Below are 21,733 nucleotides of genomic sequence, written 5' to 3' on the forward strand. Positions count from 1 at the left end.
TAACTTTGTCACTGATATAAATATATAGAAATTTAGCAAACAAAATGTTTATAGAAATTATAATGAAATTTGGTAGTAATTTAAATTCTAGCAGTATTATAAAATTATAAATATATCCACAATTTGAACAAATAAAATATTTGTAATTTAAGTATTGCGTATAATATTACGTTTGCGAGCAGAAAAACCTATGGTCAGTAGCCCTTTGCAACAATTCAATTTAGTTTTATTTTTCTTATATTAGTTTGTATTATGGTTGCCGAAATAAATGTTATTATTATTTTTATTTCCTTTGCATAATTAGAACTGTCTTTCTTCTATGTAGGAAGCGCTTCTTGAAAATTACAAATTTTAATTGCTAAACGTACTTAAAAATGTGGATGCGATGCGGCTCACAGTAGTAAAGGGAAATTCGCAAAGGGAGGGTGGAGAATCGCCCGATTTAATATGTAACATGCGCCCATTCAAATTCGCATGGCCGCACGTAATTAGTGATTTCGAATGCAATGCACAATCCTTCTTTTTGCTGGTGTTTTGTTCAAAAGGTCGGAAGAGGAACGCAGTGTAATTAAGTTATGTAAAGGGTGTGAATGAACAATAACTCGATGCTAAATAAAGAGCGGATTGAGTCCGAAGACGTGGAAGGAAACAATTAAAGACGACAACGGCGCCTCAGGAGATTTTATAATATTATTCCAGTCATTCACTAACCTTTTCGAATAATGCAAATTAGGTGGCAAATAACAAATGCGAACGGAAGAAGTAATGTCCAAACAGCAAATATCAGTTTTAATCAGAAGAAAACTTGATATAATAATTAAATTAAAGCTATTCGAATCTTTGTTGAAAATTGCATAATATTGAAGAAGATCTAAAAGAGCTTTGGTGCATATTATATGTCATGGACAGAAACATTCATGAAAGTATATGGTTTTAATTAAATATTAACTTAACTTATTTTTTTATTATAATTTAGTAACATAATAATTTTGTAATTCAAAATATGTTTTGGAAATGTCGTGTATTATTCATGTTACTTGGTTTCTTTTGTAAATAAAACGCACATGAAAATTCCATAACGACATTAACATGGAAAGTTACTTAAACCTAAAAAACTTTATGTGCATATTTTTTTTAGTTACAATAATTCAAAGTAATAGACATTGTGCACAAGTAAGATTTTGTATTATAATATAATATTAACAACAATATTATTTATTGCAACATAATTATATAATTAATATATAAATGTATATATTTTATTCTTTATTATTAAATATTATTAAAAATATTTTAAATATATGTAAAAGGATATAAGGAAATATATGTTTCAAACTATTACAATTTTATAAACAAATGTTATTTAATATTTTTAAATTAAAATTATAATATAGTGTTTGATTAATTATAATAACCAAAGGTTTAAACAAATTTAATTGTTAAATAATATAAAAAATAATTTTGATAACTCCTTGATCCACCCACATGTACTAGTAAATATTTTTAAATATAGTAAATAATATGCAGTATATCTATATAAAAAACTGTGTGTTGCATTTATCGGGTAATTAAAAACTACTATATGCTTTTAAAATATATATATATTTAATTTGTAAAGCATATGTATATATATTTTAGTAATCAGGAAAAATAATGTTAAGAATGTTACATTACTTCTATTGGTAGTTCTTACAGGATCTTTCCAGGAATTAAATCGTATGCAGTTGGGTTTTTATATGTTATCTGTTTACGAATGTGCATTGCAATATCTACCGACGTTATCGGATCGATTGGAAGGGTCATCTCATAAATACTTTATTATGTATATAATATAATATACTGTTTGCTATAAATGTATAGCTGTTCCACCTGTCTGACAATTTGTGAATGTCATGTAAAAAAATGATGGCACTTTTGAGGTAAACCAATCATCGAGTCATTTCCTTAAATTTTAGTAAGAAGTGAAGCGCTGTATCTTATCAATGCAAATAAGTAGTAATCGAACGGAGCCAAGTTGGGTGAGTATTTCCCAACTAAACGCCTCAATCGTTTTCTTGACCAGTTTTGCTGTGTGTGCTGGAGAATTATCATGAAGAAAATTGAATTTGTGTTGCCTTTTTTGATATTTTAGTTGTTTAGTCAAATCGATCATTTGTTGTCGGTAGCAAATCTTCAAACGTATTCGATGGTCTTCCACGTTTTTCATTTTTCACGTCCAAATTTTCTACTAATTTTTAAACCACTCAAAGCACTGTGATTTACCAAGAGCATGCTCACCGTAAGCTGCGACAAGCAATCGATGCGATTCTGCAGCCGTTTTCTTCAAATGGTAGCAGAAAATTAATGCAAATTGTAGTTTTCAAGCACAAAATTCGACATATTCAACGCTACCTACCATTCTATTGCTGCGAGTTGAAAATCTTTGTGATGTCAATCGAGCACAGTTTGACGGTAACTAGGTAAATTAACAGCTAGTGGTAAACTTTTGTGTGCATAGTTTAAATGAGGGAGGCAATAAATCACGAAATGTTTGCAGAAATTTACCTCTGCTTTGCTATCTTACAACGGTATGTAGTAATAATTAAGATTGGCCTTCATCAAACTGCAGTTGATGAAGTCTCGGAGTCTCTTCCGTTTGAAGGAACTTTCTCGAATTGAATTAACGATTTTAAACGAGTGAAAATGTTCATTATTTATAACACTTGCTGGTGAATTATTTTGACACAGGGCTATAAATCTATTTATGACCTATCATTTCTGCTATGCCATTCGTTGTTATTGAAACTAATATAAAAAGCAACAATTCTTTAAATGTAAAATCTTTAAAAAGCATACGAATTAAAACAAGTAGTTGTGCTGTATTACTTATATCTGTTGATTCATCACATTGAAAGGAAACACAAGAACTGCTCTTTTACATTTCCACTCATCTTCTCAATTCGTCGCATAACAGTCAGAGTTTGGAGACAGTTGTAAATATTGAATTGCAGAAATAATTTCACTGTTGTTCTTAAAATCTTTAAAAAGTGAATCTAATATTTCTAAAAAAGTTTCGTTTACAAATTCATCCTTGTAAAATCGTTTACAGTTTTTTGCTAAGAGATGATACAGTAGTTCTGCTTCTGGCTTCAATAATTGAGTTTTAAGATACCTAACTTTACGTTTTCTCCATTCGGTATTTTGCTGAAAATCTATTTGCCAAAAAGTCTCTCCAGATTATCCTTTTTAGAAATGTCTGCCGATGTAAGGCATATTAAGCAACATTCATCATTTCTACTCTTGTTTCTCCTTACGTATCTGAAAATAATTAAATATTCAAAACAAAATAAATATTAAATTAAATATTTTCCAAGAAAATTAAACGCTAATGTAGTGCAGTTACTAACTCTGTTAACGACTTCAGCTGAGTCGTCTGTAGCCGAGAACTAATCAAGTAAGTACGAGGGTAGTTCTAGAAGTACCTGACCTACCAAAGAAAACACCAAACTCAACAGTCTCCTTCTAGCTCGATACGCACTTCCCAGCGACTTAATTTGTTTCATTCTTAACCAGAATGGCCTCATGATCGACCAAAATTGGCGTTCGACTTGTTGACCACCCCTGGCTTATAATATTGTTTTGTTTGAAACAGATTATAGTTATTATAAATAAATTAATTAAGTAATGAGTAATAATTTTAGTTTGTTGATTCAACTACTTAACAATTTGTAAATCATCAAACATTATAAAGTGCAAAGTTATTTTATAAGAGAAATACATGCACGTTTTGTTTGTTGTTTTAAATCGTTTTCCCTTATTCCAGATGGAAATCAGTCAATTCAGAAAATGCATATGATCACATGCAAATCCCAGAGCGGCGCTGCGGAAAAACATAAGACGCAGTCGTCAATATATACAGGAGTTGTGCGAAGCTGCAGTTTCAGATTCAATATGAACAGTACAAAAGAAGCTCTTAGAGTAATTCTCACTTCTCTGCAAACGCTTGAAATTCATTACAATAAAATTAATAGCAATATCGCATATTTCCTTATATAATAAGAAACTAATTGCTCTTCTAAACTTCAATTAAATATATTTTAATTGAATAATGCTGTATGTATCAATTCACAATCCTATTGTTAGAAATAATTAATTAAAATTTATTAATATAATTTATGAGACTAATAATTAGAATGCATACATTCACATTATGCATACATTCAAATTATGATTGTTTCTTCAACCACGGTTTTAATAATGAATATTAAAATTTATAATTTATTAAGATAATTAATATAAGATTCAATATTTTAATTATAATGCAATCATGTTATAATCATTCAAAAACTTTTAATGGAAAAAATAATAAAAGTTTAATAAAAAATACTTTATGAAGTATTGTTATCATAACAAAGTTTCGAGCTCAATAAATTATATAATAAATGTATCATTTTATTGTCATCTCTTTCAGCAAATAATGTAAGAAGTTAAAATTTTATTATGCCGCAATGAGCAAGACTTGGAACTATCTGAACTTGACCTAAAAAAACGTACTTGTGTATAAAAATGTAAAAGTGTTAAAATTATATTACATGCATTTATTTATACTATGAATAATAATATGGTCTAAATAAATATGTAGTTTAATTAAATTGATTATTTTAGTCAAAAAATTATTATATAAGATCAAATTATTACCACACACACATAATTAAATCATTTTTATGCGATTGACAATATTATATTAGGATCGAAATTGGGGTAACGCAGTTATTTCCAATCAAATCATTCCGCAGTTGCAACTTATGCCGATGATACAGTAATTCTGTCATCAAATATAAACCCGGTCGTTGCAACTCAAGAGCTTCAAGACTACTTCAATGAAATTGAAAAATGGTTAAATAGCGAATTAAACCTAATGAAACAAAATCTAGTCACGTAACATTCACCCTAAAAAAAGGAACTTATCCTCCAGTTACTTTAATAATTTAATACCAAAAACTGATGATGCCAAATACCTGCGTATAATTTTAGATCGCAGACTTGCATGGAACACAAACAACTAAACGGACGCAACTAGGAATCAAAGTAAAATCTCTTTGTTTAGTGAGCGATATCAAACTAGATTACAAAAGTACCCTACTAACTAGATAATAATGAAACCCCCATAGACTAAAAAAGCATAACATCCTTGATCTCCCTTATAGATATTAGAAAAACGTTATTCCGCTTATTGTTATATTGGCAAATTATAAATAAAAATTATAAACAAACAAAAAGTCTTAGCAAAAATCGACATCGAACAGTCAAGTAGCTTTTGTGAGGTTTCAAACAGTCCAAGAACCGCATTATGCGCATGTATTTCTTTTGATTGTTGATATGCAGATGTTCTAATTACTTTCTATGTTTATGTAGTACTAAAAAGGATCCGTCTTCAAGTAGGAACCGTTAAATTACTTTTCAAGGTAATTAGCGAGCTCTTTAAAACTTTAATTAAAAATAAAATAAATAACTTCACTGAACTGCTTAAAATTTTACTTATAAAATTGGATTACGACTGGTGTCCTCATTAATAACTTGAAAACTTCCCACTTCCAATGAAGATGAGTTTGTGCATTTTTCATAGATTCATAATATATTTGTCTTTGCATTTATTTATATTTATTACTTACTTAACAAAAATCTTTTTACTTATAAGTGTTTTTACTAATAAATATACATTTTTTAATGTAATATCAAGTTTCAATTATAGCGAGTATCCGCTTGTTATTTGCTAACCATTTTATGAACAATTAAATTCATCTTGCAATAATTATTTCCTTTATATTTCCTAGTAAAACTAAATAAAGGCCAACTGAATAGGATTCAGTTGGTTGAATAAGGTTAAGTTGTGGTAATGGAAGTAAAACGTATTAAGTAAATGGATAGTCTACTTTAAATATCTATTATAGATTTACTTTTTACTTTATATATTATGCTTTACTTTTAAATTAAAGTTATAATTCAACCATTTATCTAAAATTATTTTATTTAAATTAAACAAACAGTTGAACCTCGATTAACGAGCACTTCGATTAACGAACAAAATAAATTGTAACAAAAATGACTTGCTTAACGAGTGACAAGGAGAAGAGAAGTCCTAGATTGTGCGCTTGATACATCATTTTCAAAATTTGTGTACACATATTATGTGTATTTTTTTTTTAATATATTTAGAATATATTAATCATTTTCGATTTTGTCATCTTTGTTCATATAATTTTCAAATATAATTAGTGTTTGCTGTAAAAGCATAACAAAAATGTATTGTATCCAACCATTATTACAGTATATTAACAAACTATATACGCTTTTTTAAATAAAAAAATATAAAAAGTATAGACAAATGGAGTCAGGCGTAAACTGATTTCACTCTGTGAATGTGAAACAGTTCCTGGTGTTAGTAGCCATTCTAGTTGCATCTTAGTGTTGTAAAAATCCGGAAATTCAGAAACGTATAATATTTATTATAACAAGAAATACAAAATAAAATCTCAATACAATAGTTTAAAAAAAGTCAACTTTTGCAAAAGGGTCAATAGGCCTTTCTTTGCTTCTATTTTTTTTATAAAAGTTATGTTTCAATAACTTATTTAAATGTTTTTTTTATTTACATAAAACATTTAATACATCGAAAATTAGTTTTGAACTTACATTTCAGTTACTTCCGTAAAGGTATTTTTTTTATGAAACTTGCATTGTATTAATTAATATCGATTGGAACGTTTGTGTTTTTTAGTAATATTTCCTCGGACAACCTTTAAACGAATGTAACATGTTTAATTAAAACCATTTGCGAAGAGGCATGATATCGTGAATTCGATATGCAAGGGCAGCAATTAACGAACGGTAATTGGATTCTGCGGTCCGTTTTATACCGCCTCGAGTTGAAAAACTGTGCGTTACTTTTGCAATTATAATGTAACGTGCCGCCGTCGCAACCGACCTCCCCCGTCCCAATTGTCGCTGATCCATCCTGAGCCCCTTTCATAATCGCAAACAACAACAAACTGTTGATTTAGGCAAACAATTTACGCAATCTTCAGTCGCTTTCTAACGGATTGCTTTTCGTGATTCCCATCTAAACTAAACACGCTTCCTTGTTTTCCGTTTGCTCACTCTATTTATATGTATGATTTTTTTGTTGGCCTTTCGATGCATAAGCTTAAACAAACAGCCCGCGCATTATTTGCATCAAAAGGCGTTATTTATATTTTCATGACCAACAAAGATTTTCAATAGAAAAGGAAATATGTTACTCTTCGAACAATTCAAATCCCTTTTTGATACTCATAAAGTAAAGTAGTCGACGTCTCTTTCTGTTGTCTATTGTAATATTGTAGTTTTGTATAGGATTGCAATATGTCCGAAAAATATACATTAATAAATGATATAAATAAATGATAACATATTTTTTTAATTATAATTATCTTCATATTCTTTTCTCAATGAATATTCTATACATATGATTTTAAATCGACAGATTAATTTAATAGTAGTTGTTAATTTATGTACACCAAAATGTGAATTATATTGAAAAAAATTAAAATAATAAGAAATATTGTAAAATTATAAATAAATAACTTATTTAGAAATATATTTTCAATTAGTGCAATTGTATGGAATAATAAACGTCTACATTCTTTCAGCGATCAGAAACGTTGCAAACTTGTAGAGAAAACAGTTTAGATTGAAACTTCAAACTTTAATTAAAATTACAAAATTAAACTACCGCAGAAGCTAAAAAATACATATAAATCTCTTAGAAAATATTGTACTATATGCGATATATATCAGGAAACTTATTTGAATTGTAAATATTGCATATTTAGTTTCTCAAGATAATAATTAGCAAAAACATGATAATATTTTGAAAATAATATAAGAAAAATATAAAAGTTAATAATTAATAGAAACTACTTATAAAAATATATTCCGAGTAGCAGCAACAATAAAATTTTAATTAAAAATGAGAAAGAAATAATATGTGAGAATTCTTAGAACTCTGCACTCCGACTTTCGTTTTTTTATATACATTTATAGATCTTACACAATGTAGAAAAATTTCGGAATGTATGATTAAATATCGAAGAAAAAGTTTGCTAGGAGAAGGGGAGAAGAATATTTTTTAAATGAAAAAGATTTTCTAAAAGGTAAAAAAAGAAAGCCGGTACCAAAAGAGGCTAGACAAATATCCAAATGTATTAGTTGTCAATCTTCTTGACAATAATTTAACAACCCAGCGACTGAAGAGGTACTATTTATTTCAGTAAAATGTTCATCATACATATGTATTAATTTCTTTATCAATTTTCTTCAATGTTTAAAATAGAATCAATAATAAGAATATTAAATATTATAATAAAACATGTAATTAATTAATTCTATAAGCATAAATAGTATAGTATTATTACTAACTTTTTGTAAGAAATATATAATGTATGCTTTTTTTAATTATTAATTTAAATTATTACACAATTAACAATAACATTTATTACAACAGTCACATACACGAATAAAAAAATAAAACATGTATATAATCATAATAATAAAAACAAATTATCAACTGTTACAAAGGACTATTGATCCTTTCCCCACTCGGAAAATGATAACAAAATGTACTCAAATAAGTTAGCAAAAAAAACGACAAGATAAAAACAATAATAGAATTCTTCAAGCTGTCAGTGTGTGCTCAGACAGAAAATAAGGTGATAATGCGTATTAAAATTGGTTTAATCTTTGTGCCTTTATACAATTCATTGAGAATTATGTATTATATCAATCACAATTATACATATTTCCGTTAAATCCGTCGAAATAAAATAATTATAATTTATATTATCATTAAAAATTGGGTTCAAAAAAAAAATTAGTACGAACTTGTACTTTTCCGGATTTGAAACCTTCTTTTATTTCATTCGAATATATATAAAATCTTCGTTATTCGTGTATGAAGACTCATATGTTTAGGTTGTAAAGTATAATCATTTTAATGCATTAATTGTATTTTATGATGACAATTTTATTTCCTTTCAGAAATGTAGCGATACGAAAGTTAGTGACAAAAGGGTTTTTTATACCTTTGCGAGGACACTGCCTCCTTTAAGCAAAATATCTAAGAGTGTGGTTGCTTTACTGATCGCATTTAAATGGCAACGATTCGTTGTAGTGTCTGGCCAACATCCGGCGTCAGGCAGTGAAGTCCCAGAAGCTATCAAGGTACTTTATCACCCAATAGTTTTTTTTTATATTAATTGTATTTTATCTACCTTACGAATGAAGCGAAATGCGGTTTAGGTATTTCTATAAAGCGAGTTTTTTTTCTTTTTTATTTTCAAGGAACTCTCGGAAGCTCATGGATTGGTCGTTACCGACACCAAGCACTACTCGGATTACATACCAAGGCACATCGACCAAATGGACCTCATCGTCGAGGATACTTACAAGAGGACTAGAAGTCAGTATGATATTAAACACTTTTTAAATGGAAGCGCAACGGCTTTATTGCCCGGCGCATCATCCGTGTAATAAACGAGATCAGTTCAAATTTTATGTGTTAAGCGTGTCTGCATTCTTTCAAGCGGATATTACATGATACAGCTTTGCTAAAATTTTACTTACATATGAAACGTAATATGACTGATATTAAATAGTATTTTAAAGCATCCAATTTCCTAATATTATTACATCCACAAATGTTTGCAATAAATAAAATAATTCAGAATATAAATGAAGATGTAATTGTATCTTTATTTATATCAAGCTATCATTAATTGCACTATTCTTAGGTCATCCAAATAAACTGTAATTATTTTAATTGGTATTTTTTTTATAGTTTTATTACGTAATTAACAATATTAAGTTTCAATAAAATTTTAATACATTAACAAAATAAAAATAAGCATGTACATTATTTCATTATAAACAAGTCAAAGATAATAATTAACAATAAGGTGTTAAGTTGTAATAAATTATTTAAAATTAACTAAACAATCACGATAATGTAACAGACCAGACTCGACAAAACATTTTTTTTAATTCATTTCTGAGAATTAAAATGTGCACACAGTTGACAAATGTATCTTCTCACTCAGACATTCTGACTCAACACACGTGGATTTCACTTTAAGAAGGTCAATGTTAAATACTTTCCAATGCGATTGTTTTTAATGTTTTGTAAAACATTTCGTTTTAGTGGTGCGTACTACTTTTTCTTCTTTTTTCCGCTTATTCAGACTATTCATTTGAAACATTTAAGTCTTCAGTTTTGCACCTGGTACGTCACAAACGACATGATACACAATGACCTCCATATGAACACCGTAAAGAGTGAAATCTCCAAGTTCAGTGTCCGTTACCAGAACTGACTGTAAAACCATCCCAACAATCTCGCGTTATCACTGCTAGACAATAGTGATACCTCCCATAGACTAAAGAGACACAACACAATCAGGAGCAGCAGGTTACCAACCCTTAAGTTAACTGATTATTCATTTACCTATTTCTATATATTTAGTATCATAACTAAGAAAGTTTATTCAAATATGTCATAAAGGGGCGACTAATACTAAAGTTAACCTACAAAACGACAGCTAACAAACAAATTTAAAAAAAATCAAATCATCATAATTGTGTCTATCCACCGGGAAAGATTGTACATTGATAAATAGATTATGAAAAAAATTATACGACATAAAAAATATGTCATACTAATTAATAAATGTATCCTTTAGTTTTACAATAATATCATAAATATAAAAAAGGAACTACAAAAAAGTAGAAGTAAAACTAAGAAGTGAAACTAATCATATTTGCTCAGTATTTCAAATCAATATTAATGAACGTTCATATTTCTGAATTTGTTTGTCATATCTATTAAGAAAGCTTGGTTATTTTCAATTAACAGAGATAATCAATGTATCTCCTCTTTTTATAAACATACTTAGTTAAAAACCTATTTACTATAAATTGCTTAATATTTCCATAATATTGTAACAATATTTTTGAATAAAAAATAATATCTAATTTCAATAAAACTTAATTAAATAACGCTACGATAATTATTTTTATATTTAAATGTTTCTTATTTGTTTTTTTTTTTTCAAAGTACAAACCGTGTAAAACGTTTTTTTATAGAAAATTTTAGTATTCTATACTATATATCAAGTTATCGATATTGTATCTATAGAATTTATATATTCTGATCTCATCTTGCATCCAATTTTTATTATTTCGCTTCTCGCATTTTTCTATCCTTGCATTCTACCTATATTTATTCTGAGACAGTAAATAATATTACCTTATAGTTTTATTGATTTTTATTAAGCTTTAAAATAAATTATCCTAAAGCAATTTCATTTTGAACTTAGATGAAACAAACTTTTTTCGAATATTAATAAAATTTATAAATTATTTTACTTTAACGGTTTGAAAGATTAATATTCCAATTCCAAATATATATTATCATTCTCAAATTATTATAGCTTTATTGTTGCTTTACGATAACATAACTTCATAACATAATTCTTGTTGCAAATACAACATGTGTATCCAGTTTTAATAAAAAAAAGTCCTGAAAAACATTCAACATTCTTCTGCATTTGTAGACATTAAGTAAAAAAAGGAAAAGGCTCTTAGATGTGGAACCGTTTTTTATTATTTTGTTTATGTACTAAAAGAGGAAAAACAAGTATATTTTGATTAATATTAAAGTATATGCAAAAAAAAATGTCGAGGGATACTCAGAATTACGAAAATTATAAAAGGAATACAAAGATGTCGATAGTTCGGGAAACACCGAGCTATATATAACAAAAATAATTGTGTGTATTATTTTTTAGAATTTATATTTCTTTTGCTCAATTAAAATTTAGTTTCTTTTGAAATTTTCAAACCGTATTATAGTGTATCCGCCCACACTGATCGAAACAGCACTATGCGAGGTATTGCTATATATATATATACATATATATTTATTATTTAAAAAAATAGAAGTAATATTAAATTAATTACTCATAAGACAAGGTAAATGAATAATCTATATTTTTCACATTTCCCTTAGACTTCATTTTATGTTTTGCATTTTTTCATTGGAGATCTTTAATAAATGTCATGAAACCATTAAGGAATATTAGATGAAAGAAAAATATTTAAGTAATCCTGAAGTGTCGCTTTTAATAAATTGAAAATATAAATATTTTATTTTCTTAAAACAATTTCAAAATCTGTCTATTTTCCGAGCAGAATATATTAATTCTTTGTCAGCATAATTAATAATAATTATTACATTAAATATTACATCTCATTACAAGCTTTCATAACATAAATTTTTAATTAGATCAATTTGAATGGTTTATATTTATTCTACGTTCTTAATTTCACAAATTTGACAAATTTGACTTAATCGAAAGTATCAATAAATTATTTAAATTTATTTTTTTTTATTAAAATGTAAAAAAAATATTTTTTGTACACTCAGATCATTCACTATTTATATAGAAATTATAATATTAATTACATAATTCATAGATAGATTATTCAGTAATATTATGCAATATCTTTGAAATAAAAAACGTAAATAGTTTTAATGGGGATTAAAATTGTGCAATCTGTTTACTTTCTTTGCGACGTATCGTATTTAATTTGCAATTACATTTCTTTTTTAATATAATAAGTAGAAAATTGCGTCCTAGATTTTGTTTGCATTCAATCTACGTCATAAAGAATAATTAATGATTAATTTAGAAAAATTGAAAACAAAATCGTTTCTTGTTGACGCGGCGTGTCAGTAGGTGAACGATAAAATAAACGCGCTAGGAAATATTTAATGGTATTTATTTATTTTCTCAGATATTTCTTGAACTTAATTAACCTAAATATTTCAACATTTACCAAATTAAAAGGAATTATTTTTGAAGCTTTTTAGTCTCAATCTTTACAGTAATTACAGTTTTTTTTTACATTTTCATTTATTAAACAAATGAATACAATTTGCAGCGATAAATCATATTGGATATTTTATGTGATTTATATTATTTTTCTAAATATTTTATTTTATGCTTGATAGAACTTTTAGAATGGATACATTGGAATCCGTCAATAAAAATCTTTTGATATATCTGTATTTTCTTCGTCTCTCGCAAATTCAGCGATAAATATATTTCAAATGTACGTAGGCTTTGCGAACAAAGGAAGGAAAATTTTGCAGGTCCATTGCGAAACGCTTGCACAATAGTAATATCAGAACTGAACAAAATGTAACGTATTTTTGCATTTTCTTCTTAAGATGAAAAATAGCATAGTTAAACTAAACCATTTTCTCTTTCTATTATTGTTTTGTGTTATAAATGTTCTTCGTTTTTATTAATATTTTCAGTTTACGTGTTCGTGGGGGAACACATTGCGTTAGTAGATTTCGTCAAATGTCTTCAGCGTCGAAAGCTGCTCGACTCTGGTGATTACGTAGTTATATCCGTGGACGACGAGATCTACGACCCGAATCGTCGCATTAATATCATACAAAGAGGTAAGTCTTATCTTTAAACTATGTTTGTTACAGACTCACGCAAAGTAGAGTTTATTTTCCTTTTTTTTTCATAGTAAATATTAGATTATAACTTTGATAGAGATAAAATAGTCAAGAAATGGAAGTAAAAACAACTTAAAAAAAATAATCGATCGATAAAATAAATGAAATAAAAGTAAATATTTGTTGAGGGCACTGCAACCCGAATGTACATCAGTTTGTCGAAAATAGACCCTCAGGCGATATAATCCTGATTTCCATGTGCATCAATTTAATTTTGTACTACAGAACCCGACAAAGCGTTCCACGAATCATGAAAATATTCAAACGCGCATAAAATGTTTGACATTGTTCCGAATTATTCATTTTAATTTGATTGAAACATATGAAATTAATGAATGGAAACTGAAATGGAAACCCGCTGTACAAAGAGATTTTTTTTATTATTTATTGTGACCAAGCAAAGAAAGTCGAAATGAATAAATATACCCTTTTTTTCTTCGATGATGTTTTATTTCGTCGACGTTTTGCAGATTACTTGGATCCGTTCCTGAATGAAACCTGGGGAAACGTGAGCGACATAATGGGATTCAGATCCGTCTTGAAGCTCACCCCGTCGCATCCACGCAATCCCCAATACAAGTATGCGGAGAACAACTTCCGTTTCCTGCGGCGAATGCTTAATTCACTCTAACCAAATCCGTTTCGTTTCTTTCAGGAAAATCTGCGATCAGATCAAGAGTTCGTCGGCGAAGCCACCGTTCTGCGTTCCGTACCACCACAAAATTTTTGACAGCATATCGGTAAGTCGAGCCGGTCACATTCATTACCGTTAATCACCGCACGTCCGACCAACAGATACTCATTAATTACTGTATTTCACTCGTCGACTAAATATTATAAATACATGCGCTTCGATTATATTGAAATTCAATAACGTTGCCATCGAAAATGAGGAACGCAAAGGAAGAGGAAACTAAAATCAGCGCGAAAGCTTCTTGTTAATATAATTACTAAATGAGGTTATTGAAAGTGGGTTAGTGAAAATAAACTTTTATTGATTTTACAAAAAAGCCGTCTTATTTCGTATTCGTTCTAAAACTTTGTATTTGTTTTTAATGGGTACCACTAAATACTGTTCCATAATAAATCGATATAGTTCAAACTTCTTTACAAAAGTTACTACACTTAATTGAGTGTTGTTGCTATAGATTTTTCATTGAAACAAGTTTATAAAGTTTTCTTAATAATTCTTAAAGTTACTTTAATATTCCTAATAGTTTTGGTAATACCAATATTTTTCATATGTGATAAGAGGGGTGAGATTTTCAATATTGTTTTCATGGTTACACCAATGATCCTCCCTTTGAACTAGTCCGCACCTGTTGTAAACTATGAAGGAAAAGCAAGGGAATTTAGAATTACCTCGCTTAATGAGCATAATCCGTTCTGGATTTCTGGATTGAAACATTTTTTCCCGTATAAACTACGATAATGGGTTCCATATAAAAGTATAACTTGGTGTCGCTTTTTATGATTTTGCTTTTCAAATCTATGGTTATTTTTATTATTTGGTTTTTTATTCGAAGACATGCAAGTTTTATTAAATTTTGCACAAAAAAACACAAATAACATGTCCGAAACACAGATTTGGAAATATTTATGATCACAAACAATACTAAGTTGTAAGTAGAATTACTAACCGTTTACCTATTTTATTGAAGTGAGTTTACGCCTCATTCCATTTGTTTATATTACTTTTATCGATCCGAGTCTGTATGGAGGTATCTAAATACCTTATATATTATATAAGAAAAGCGTTCATTGTTTATATATAGCAAACATACATATATAAAGATGACAAAAAAATGGTTAATATATATACGTTTTGAAAATGATGCAGCAGGCGGCGGTGGCAATCGCAAGCCAGACAACCGAAATCCCGACGTTTGAAATTCCCAGTGTATTGGAATCCCGACGTTCGAAATCCCGAGTGTATCGAAATCCCGACGTTCGAAATCATAAAATATGGTTTTATATATTTCTTAATTTGTAACCTTACAGTTTCAAATAATCGATTTTTTTTTAATATCTACAATAATCACATTATTGCATGAAAATATTGTGATTTTTTAAACTATTGTATTTTTTCATTAATTTAAGTAAATGACCATTCTGTAATATAATATCAAAAAAATATAGAGAATAAATTATAGAAAAATTTATAGATTTGGTCAAATGTTGTGGAAGTAGACAAATTGTGTTCTTCATATGACAATATAAAAATAAGAATGAGGGAGAAAAATTGAAACAGATTAAATAATATATCTGGATGGTTCATAGATTCATAGGTTCATGTAGAAAAAGTTTTTAGTTCAAATAATATAATTTCTTAAAAATATAAATAAATAACTGATGTTAAAGTTATATGATTTAAATTTTAGAATATGAATTTTAGAAATATTTAAATTTATTGATTAATGGTCGAATAAAATATGTATCATATCTAGGATATGAATATTTCATTTAAAAACTGTTTGCGTCTGCTATAATATTACCGTCGTTGCATTTGTTGTTAATGTTCTGTCAAGCTGTATACGTTCGCAAACACGTGTCACTGGGCAGTGAGGACAAACAAGTAGCGCAACAAAAGATAATGTATCATATTGACGTGGTTAAGGGAATTTAGGATAATGGATGCAAACCAGAGCCGGATCCTGCGATAATCATATCAATCTGGAAACTTAGTTTTATGATTTATAATTTGTTTGATATTTATACTAATAATTTTATAGTTTATGTCCTTTTAATTTCGAATAATTATGAAATTATTTTGATTTAGAACTCATAAAACTTATATTTTCAAATTAAAGTTATATTAATCGAGACATAAATACTTAAAAATATATTCAACTATGGTATATACATAAATCGAATTTAAAAAAAAATAGTTTAAACCGGTTTTCGAATTTTTGCAAAAAAAAAGTAGAGAAAGGATTTTACAACTTAAAAAAATCTATAACAAAATAAAATGTATTTCATAGAAAACTATATAAACGAAACGAATAACCATAAATAACTATAAAATATTATTTAATTTCATATTTTTAATCGTTTCTAGAGCATTAAAAATAAATCTAAATTTTGCTTTCTCGTGTTTGTATTTCTTTAGTTTTTTTTTGTACATATTGTACATATTATTTAATTCATTTTTATATTTTAAAACTAGCCTCAAAGTCAGGTGTTATACTTGAAAAATCGGTTTTCGAATTATATACAAACCGACAAACCCTATATATAACGCCTTTTTTTGGTATAAGCCTACACTGTTAAATTTGATGATCAATTCAGAAGTGTATAATCAAATATTGGAAAATGTATGCAGCCGGTACTGGCAAACAATGAACGAATGTTTGTTGTCCACATACAGTGCTCCGCATAAAGGGAATACCCACAATAGTTGCAACGAAATTTAATTATGTAATTAAATCCATGGCCGTAAATGTAATGTATGTTGTAATTAGCAGATCTAATTTTCAGGAAACAGAATAAAGTTATTACGGGTTTTCATTAAATCGTTTAATTATTTACATTCAATTGTAGACATGTGTATCAATTGGATTGATAGAAACGTAATAAAATAGACAGTTTATCAATAATATTAAAAAACATATTTATAATGTTCGTAATTACCAAAGTTGAATTTGAAAAAAAATATAAAGTCTAATAATTGAAATATTTATAGAAATAAATATAAAATAATTAACAATATATAACTAAAATGTAGACAAAAATTGTACTTAACATTATCTGTACAGAGCAGTTTGTTCCATATGCAAGGTGAGAGGATAGAAAAGTAACTAACGCTGTTCTATATTGTGTAACTATGTTCAGAAAGGATATTTTGTTCCAATTTTATATTTAGTAAGTAAATTGTTACATCAATAAAAATACATTCAACCATATCAAACTCATATCGAATATGGATAGAAAAAACAATATATTTACAATATTGACATTTTTTTAATCTTTAATTTGATAAAATTTGTATAAAAAATATGAACGATGATATTACATATTTTAGGTACCTATTCAGGCAGCATACCTGTACGATGCTGTTATGATTTATGCGAGAGCCCTGACAGAGGTATTCAAGAACAACGAGGATCCACGCAACGGCACGGCCATCCTGAAGAGGATAGTCAACAGTTCGTACCATTCCATCCAGGGCCACGATGTTAGTTCGGTTTGACCGTTCCTACCGCATGAAAACAATAAATATTTGCACGGAGTCTACAAACGAGCGGCCAAATAAATAAGAGCGTTTCTCTCTGTTTTTGTTTCACCACCGATGCCGTGTCCGATGCCGTCACCTACGCTGCCACCCCGCAGGTGTTCATCGATGCCAACGGCGACGCCGAGGGTAACTTCACGGTCGTCGCGCTTCTCGACGATCAAGAGATGAACGGCACTCTTCGCATGAGCATGCAACCTGTCGGATACTTCCACTACATTGCAAACGGAAGCAATCTACCCTTGAGTTTGAGTTTACCAGTGAGTATGCACTTACTTTATTATGAAATCTACAGAAAATCTTGAGAAGCAATTAGAATTTAATGAAAACATTTTTTTCAACACTTTGAGTTTTGTAAGGAAATATAAAATATTCTACTAATTTCTATTAATTGAAAACAATAACAAGAAGCGAATTTGGTAAATAAAATTTAATCAAAATACTTTAACTAATTTATATTGTTTATGTTTTCGATTTTAAATTTTAATTTTAACCAAAACTGAACCGGTTTCAGTTCAGTACTAAACGATAAACATTTACTTGGAACGTAACGTTCCGGTTTAGAACGAAATTAATTTCGGTTCGACTCTCTGGTGTAAATATTAACCAGCAAAAAACATCTAGGTTTAAAAAAAAACAAATATAGTAAAGCGCTGAATGGAAAACAGCGGAATATCAGGCGCGGTGTTTAAATTAATACAACTCAATGCGAATAGATGCAAAGCGGCCTACTCTACTGACAAGACAAAAAGACAAGACTGCTGATATCCTGGTGATTAGCGAGACAAATAAAGCTAAGACGTACAGGGGGTGGTTTCTAGATCACGGGAGAGATGCTGCAATAAGGATATTAAATAATAAAATAGTAGTACATACTATTGCAACGTGAAACACCCAGAATGGGGCGAGACTCGTACTGATGCAAGAAGAAACATTCTAACGGAATGGATAGCAAGTTTTTACCTGGTGGTCATGAATAGAGCAGAAAGGCCACAAGCAGAAAGGCCACTAAAATTTCCAACTGCAGAGTCCTCGACAAGGAATCATAGGTATATAGCAGGGGTGGCCAAACTGTCATAAAATTGTTATAAACAAAAAAAATAGATCTCATGACTGCAACAGAAACTTTACAAACTGCAAGTAAACATTTAACAGTACAGAAATACATATTATTTGGCAAAAGACAAAATAATTAAAATTACAGGTAAATGGACCAAGTAGATCAAATATGTAAAGTAATGTATGAGGTAATGTATATGTATGAGGTTTCAAAATTATTTTCTATCATGTTACCCCAACCAAAATGATTTTAAAATTGTTAAAATTTGGATTATAGTATATTATATTAACAAATTCGAATACAATGTCATCAAGTTTCTGATGTTATTACCGAATTGGTATTGTATTATCCTGATGCTAAAATGGTTATAAATTTGAAGATCCTGTACTAAATGTGAAATACGATTGAATTATTATAATTATCATTCATTTAACTTATTAAATATCGGATATATGATAATTATGCAGATAGCAGATATATAAAAAAAGAAGACTTAAGTATAATTTTATTTTATTAAATATGTTAAAGATTTACGAAATAGTGAATAAAAAGCATGGAGCGGAACAATTTCCCATCGGAAATCTTCCTATAAACAATTATAAATTTAACTAAAAAAGAATAACTCGATGACAATAACAACCCAAATAAAAATTGATTTTGACGGCACTATGAAAATTTAAACAATAAAACTAACTTTTATTTTCTAAAGGGGATGTCGAGAGTGTTGTGTCTCTTTAGTCTGCGGGGGGTGTTACTATTGTCTAGGAGGGATAACGCGAGACTGTTGGGGTGGTTTTCCAGTCTGTTTTGGTAACGGGCACTGAATATGGGGATTTCACTCTTAACAGTGTTCATGTGGAGGTCGTTGTGTATCGTATCGTTCGTCACGTACCAGGGGGCCTGCACCAGGTTTCACAGGCACTTGGATTGGAAGCGTTGCAGGATCTCTATGTTCCAATTTCTGGCTGTTCCCCAAAGCTGGATGCCGTACGTCCACACCGGCTTTAGAACTGTCTTATAAATTAATAGTTTGTTGTCGAGGGATAGTGGAGATCTTTTGCCGACGAGCCAGTACAGTTTCGCTAACTTGATGCCCAGTTGCTTCCTCTTGGTTGCGATGTGCTTCTTCCACGTGAGTCGGCGATCCAAGAACAAGCCCAAGTATCGTCGGCCTGCGGGATGATTTTGTTGTTCAGTGTGACCGGGGGGCAGATTCCCTTTTTGAAGGTGAAGATGACATGGCTGGATTTGGTTTCGTTGACTTTAATCCGCCACTTCCTGAGCCCACCCTGATACGCGTCGAAATGACTCTGGAATCCACTAAATGTTTAAAATATGATCTCAATAACATGAGTATTTGAATATCGGTAGGATTGTTGATATACCAAATATTTAATTGTTAGTTATATAATTCGAATGATTAAAATACTACACTGGTTTATGTTCATTACAAATGACATGCAACATAATTGTTTGTCAAGGGTTATTGATATTTATGGAGTGTGATAACTCTGAAACTGTAATTGGAAACTGCTGCCATGTGTAAATAATAGTTGGTATGCATAACATGCATTTACGTCTCGCATAGTGCAGTGACTCCAACTTATAATGTCATAAGTTAATCAACGAATAAATAAATATAAAGCATTTAAAATGAAACTCTCTGGTGTATATGAAGTATTTTTACGTAGATATAGCCTTCAAAGTATATATGCGTTTCTCCCGTGTAGCAATTAGCCATAATACGTTAATTTTTAATTTGGCCAATTCCCGGGGATCGTGTAAAGTTCTCGGCAGTTTAAATAGCAGATACATATTCAAGTTCATTAATACTATAGCAGCTATTCTTCTGAGAATGATACCCAAGAGATAAATCTTTACATGGCATTCACTGAGTTTTTGTTATTTGAATGGAACTTCCAGTTTTTTCTCATTTATTTTCTTAACTTAATTTGTAGACGTACCTCTTACTTTAAAGGATCCGTCTTGCACGTAATTTAAGAAATTATAGTCCTTTATGACTTTTAATAGGAAAAAATACCTAATTATAACTGATATTGCAAATCAGGAGTGGAATATTCTATAATATCAAAGTATTTTGATTCTTTACTTCTTTCATTTTTTTTTTCAATTATATACTCTCCCAAGAATTGAAAATACTTATCCTGAGTAGTTGGAGACAATTCCACATCCACAATGTTCTATGTGATTTGCCAGAAACACATCATATTTTCATAATGACAATAGCATACCCAAGAAAATTCAACAATTAGTAGATCCCGAACTTCAGAAAACAACTGGCAAAGTCCGCAATATACCATATTTGTCTTTTCGTTTAAAATATAATTTTGAAATAAAGCGTTTATTTCCACTTATTTGCAGTACTGATTTTATCATTTATTTGTTATAAAAGCTAATATTTTTAGTGTTAGGAAAAAGGTCCTACATTTGTGGAACAAAAACTAAAAATATTGTTACTTTTTGAATAAATAATGTCTCTAACGGAAAAAAATCCATGGATTATTGCTGAATTTTATACGAAAAAAAAAAAAAAAATAATTTTAATGTCATAATATTATAATTTAGAAATTTCCAGTAATTAAATTATTACGATAAAATATTGTCGCAGAAATCTCAGTTTAATTGTAAAAAATTAAATGAGTTGTGTTTCAAGTAATTTTATGATAAACTGCGATTTTCATGTTATTTTGTTTATATATATAAACTCTCAAACTGTTTTCTAAACATATTATATATATATTAAAAAAAAGCAAATTGCATGTTTATTCAAATTTATTCAGTAAGCCAATTTCATTCCAGTTTTCATTTCGCAAAG

General features: G+C 28.9%; 1 protein-coding gene across 1 annotated transcript in view; it reads left to right on the plus strand.

The window, feature by feature from the left end:
• Nucleotides 1-21,733, plus strand: part of LOC108568465 (guanylate cyclase 32E) — a 58,310-nt gene that overhangs the window by 13,191 nt on the left and 23,386 nt on the right. The window contains exons 3-9 of the mRNA XM_017929579.1: nt 9,055-9,237; nt 9,358-9,475; nt 13,394-13,543; nt 14,077-14,185; nt 14,262-14,346; nt 17,628-17,780; nt 17,936-18,097. Of these exons, the coding sequence (XP_017785068.1) occupies nt 9,055-9,237; nt 9,358-9,475; nt 13,394-13,543; nt 14,077-14,185; nt 14,262-14,346; nt 17,628-17,780; nt 17,936-18,097 (960 nt within the window). The remainder of the gene's footprint in view (nt 1-9,054; nt 9,238-9,357; nt 9,476-13,393; nt 13,544-14,076; nt 14,186-14,261; nt 14,347-17,627; nt 17,781-17,935; nt 18,098-21,733) is intronic.

The sequence above is a fragment of the Nicrophorus vespilloides genome, unplaced genomic scaffold, assembly GCF_001412225.1.
Source record: "Nicrophorus vespilloides isolate i.1.1-1 unplaced genomic scaffold, Nicve_v1.0, whole genome shotgun sequence".
NCBI lineage: Eukaryota > Metazoa > Arthropoda > Insecta > Coleoptera > Silphidae > Nicrophorus > Nicrophorus vespilloides.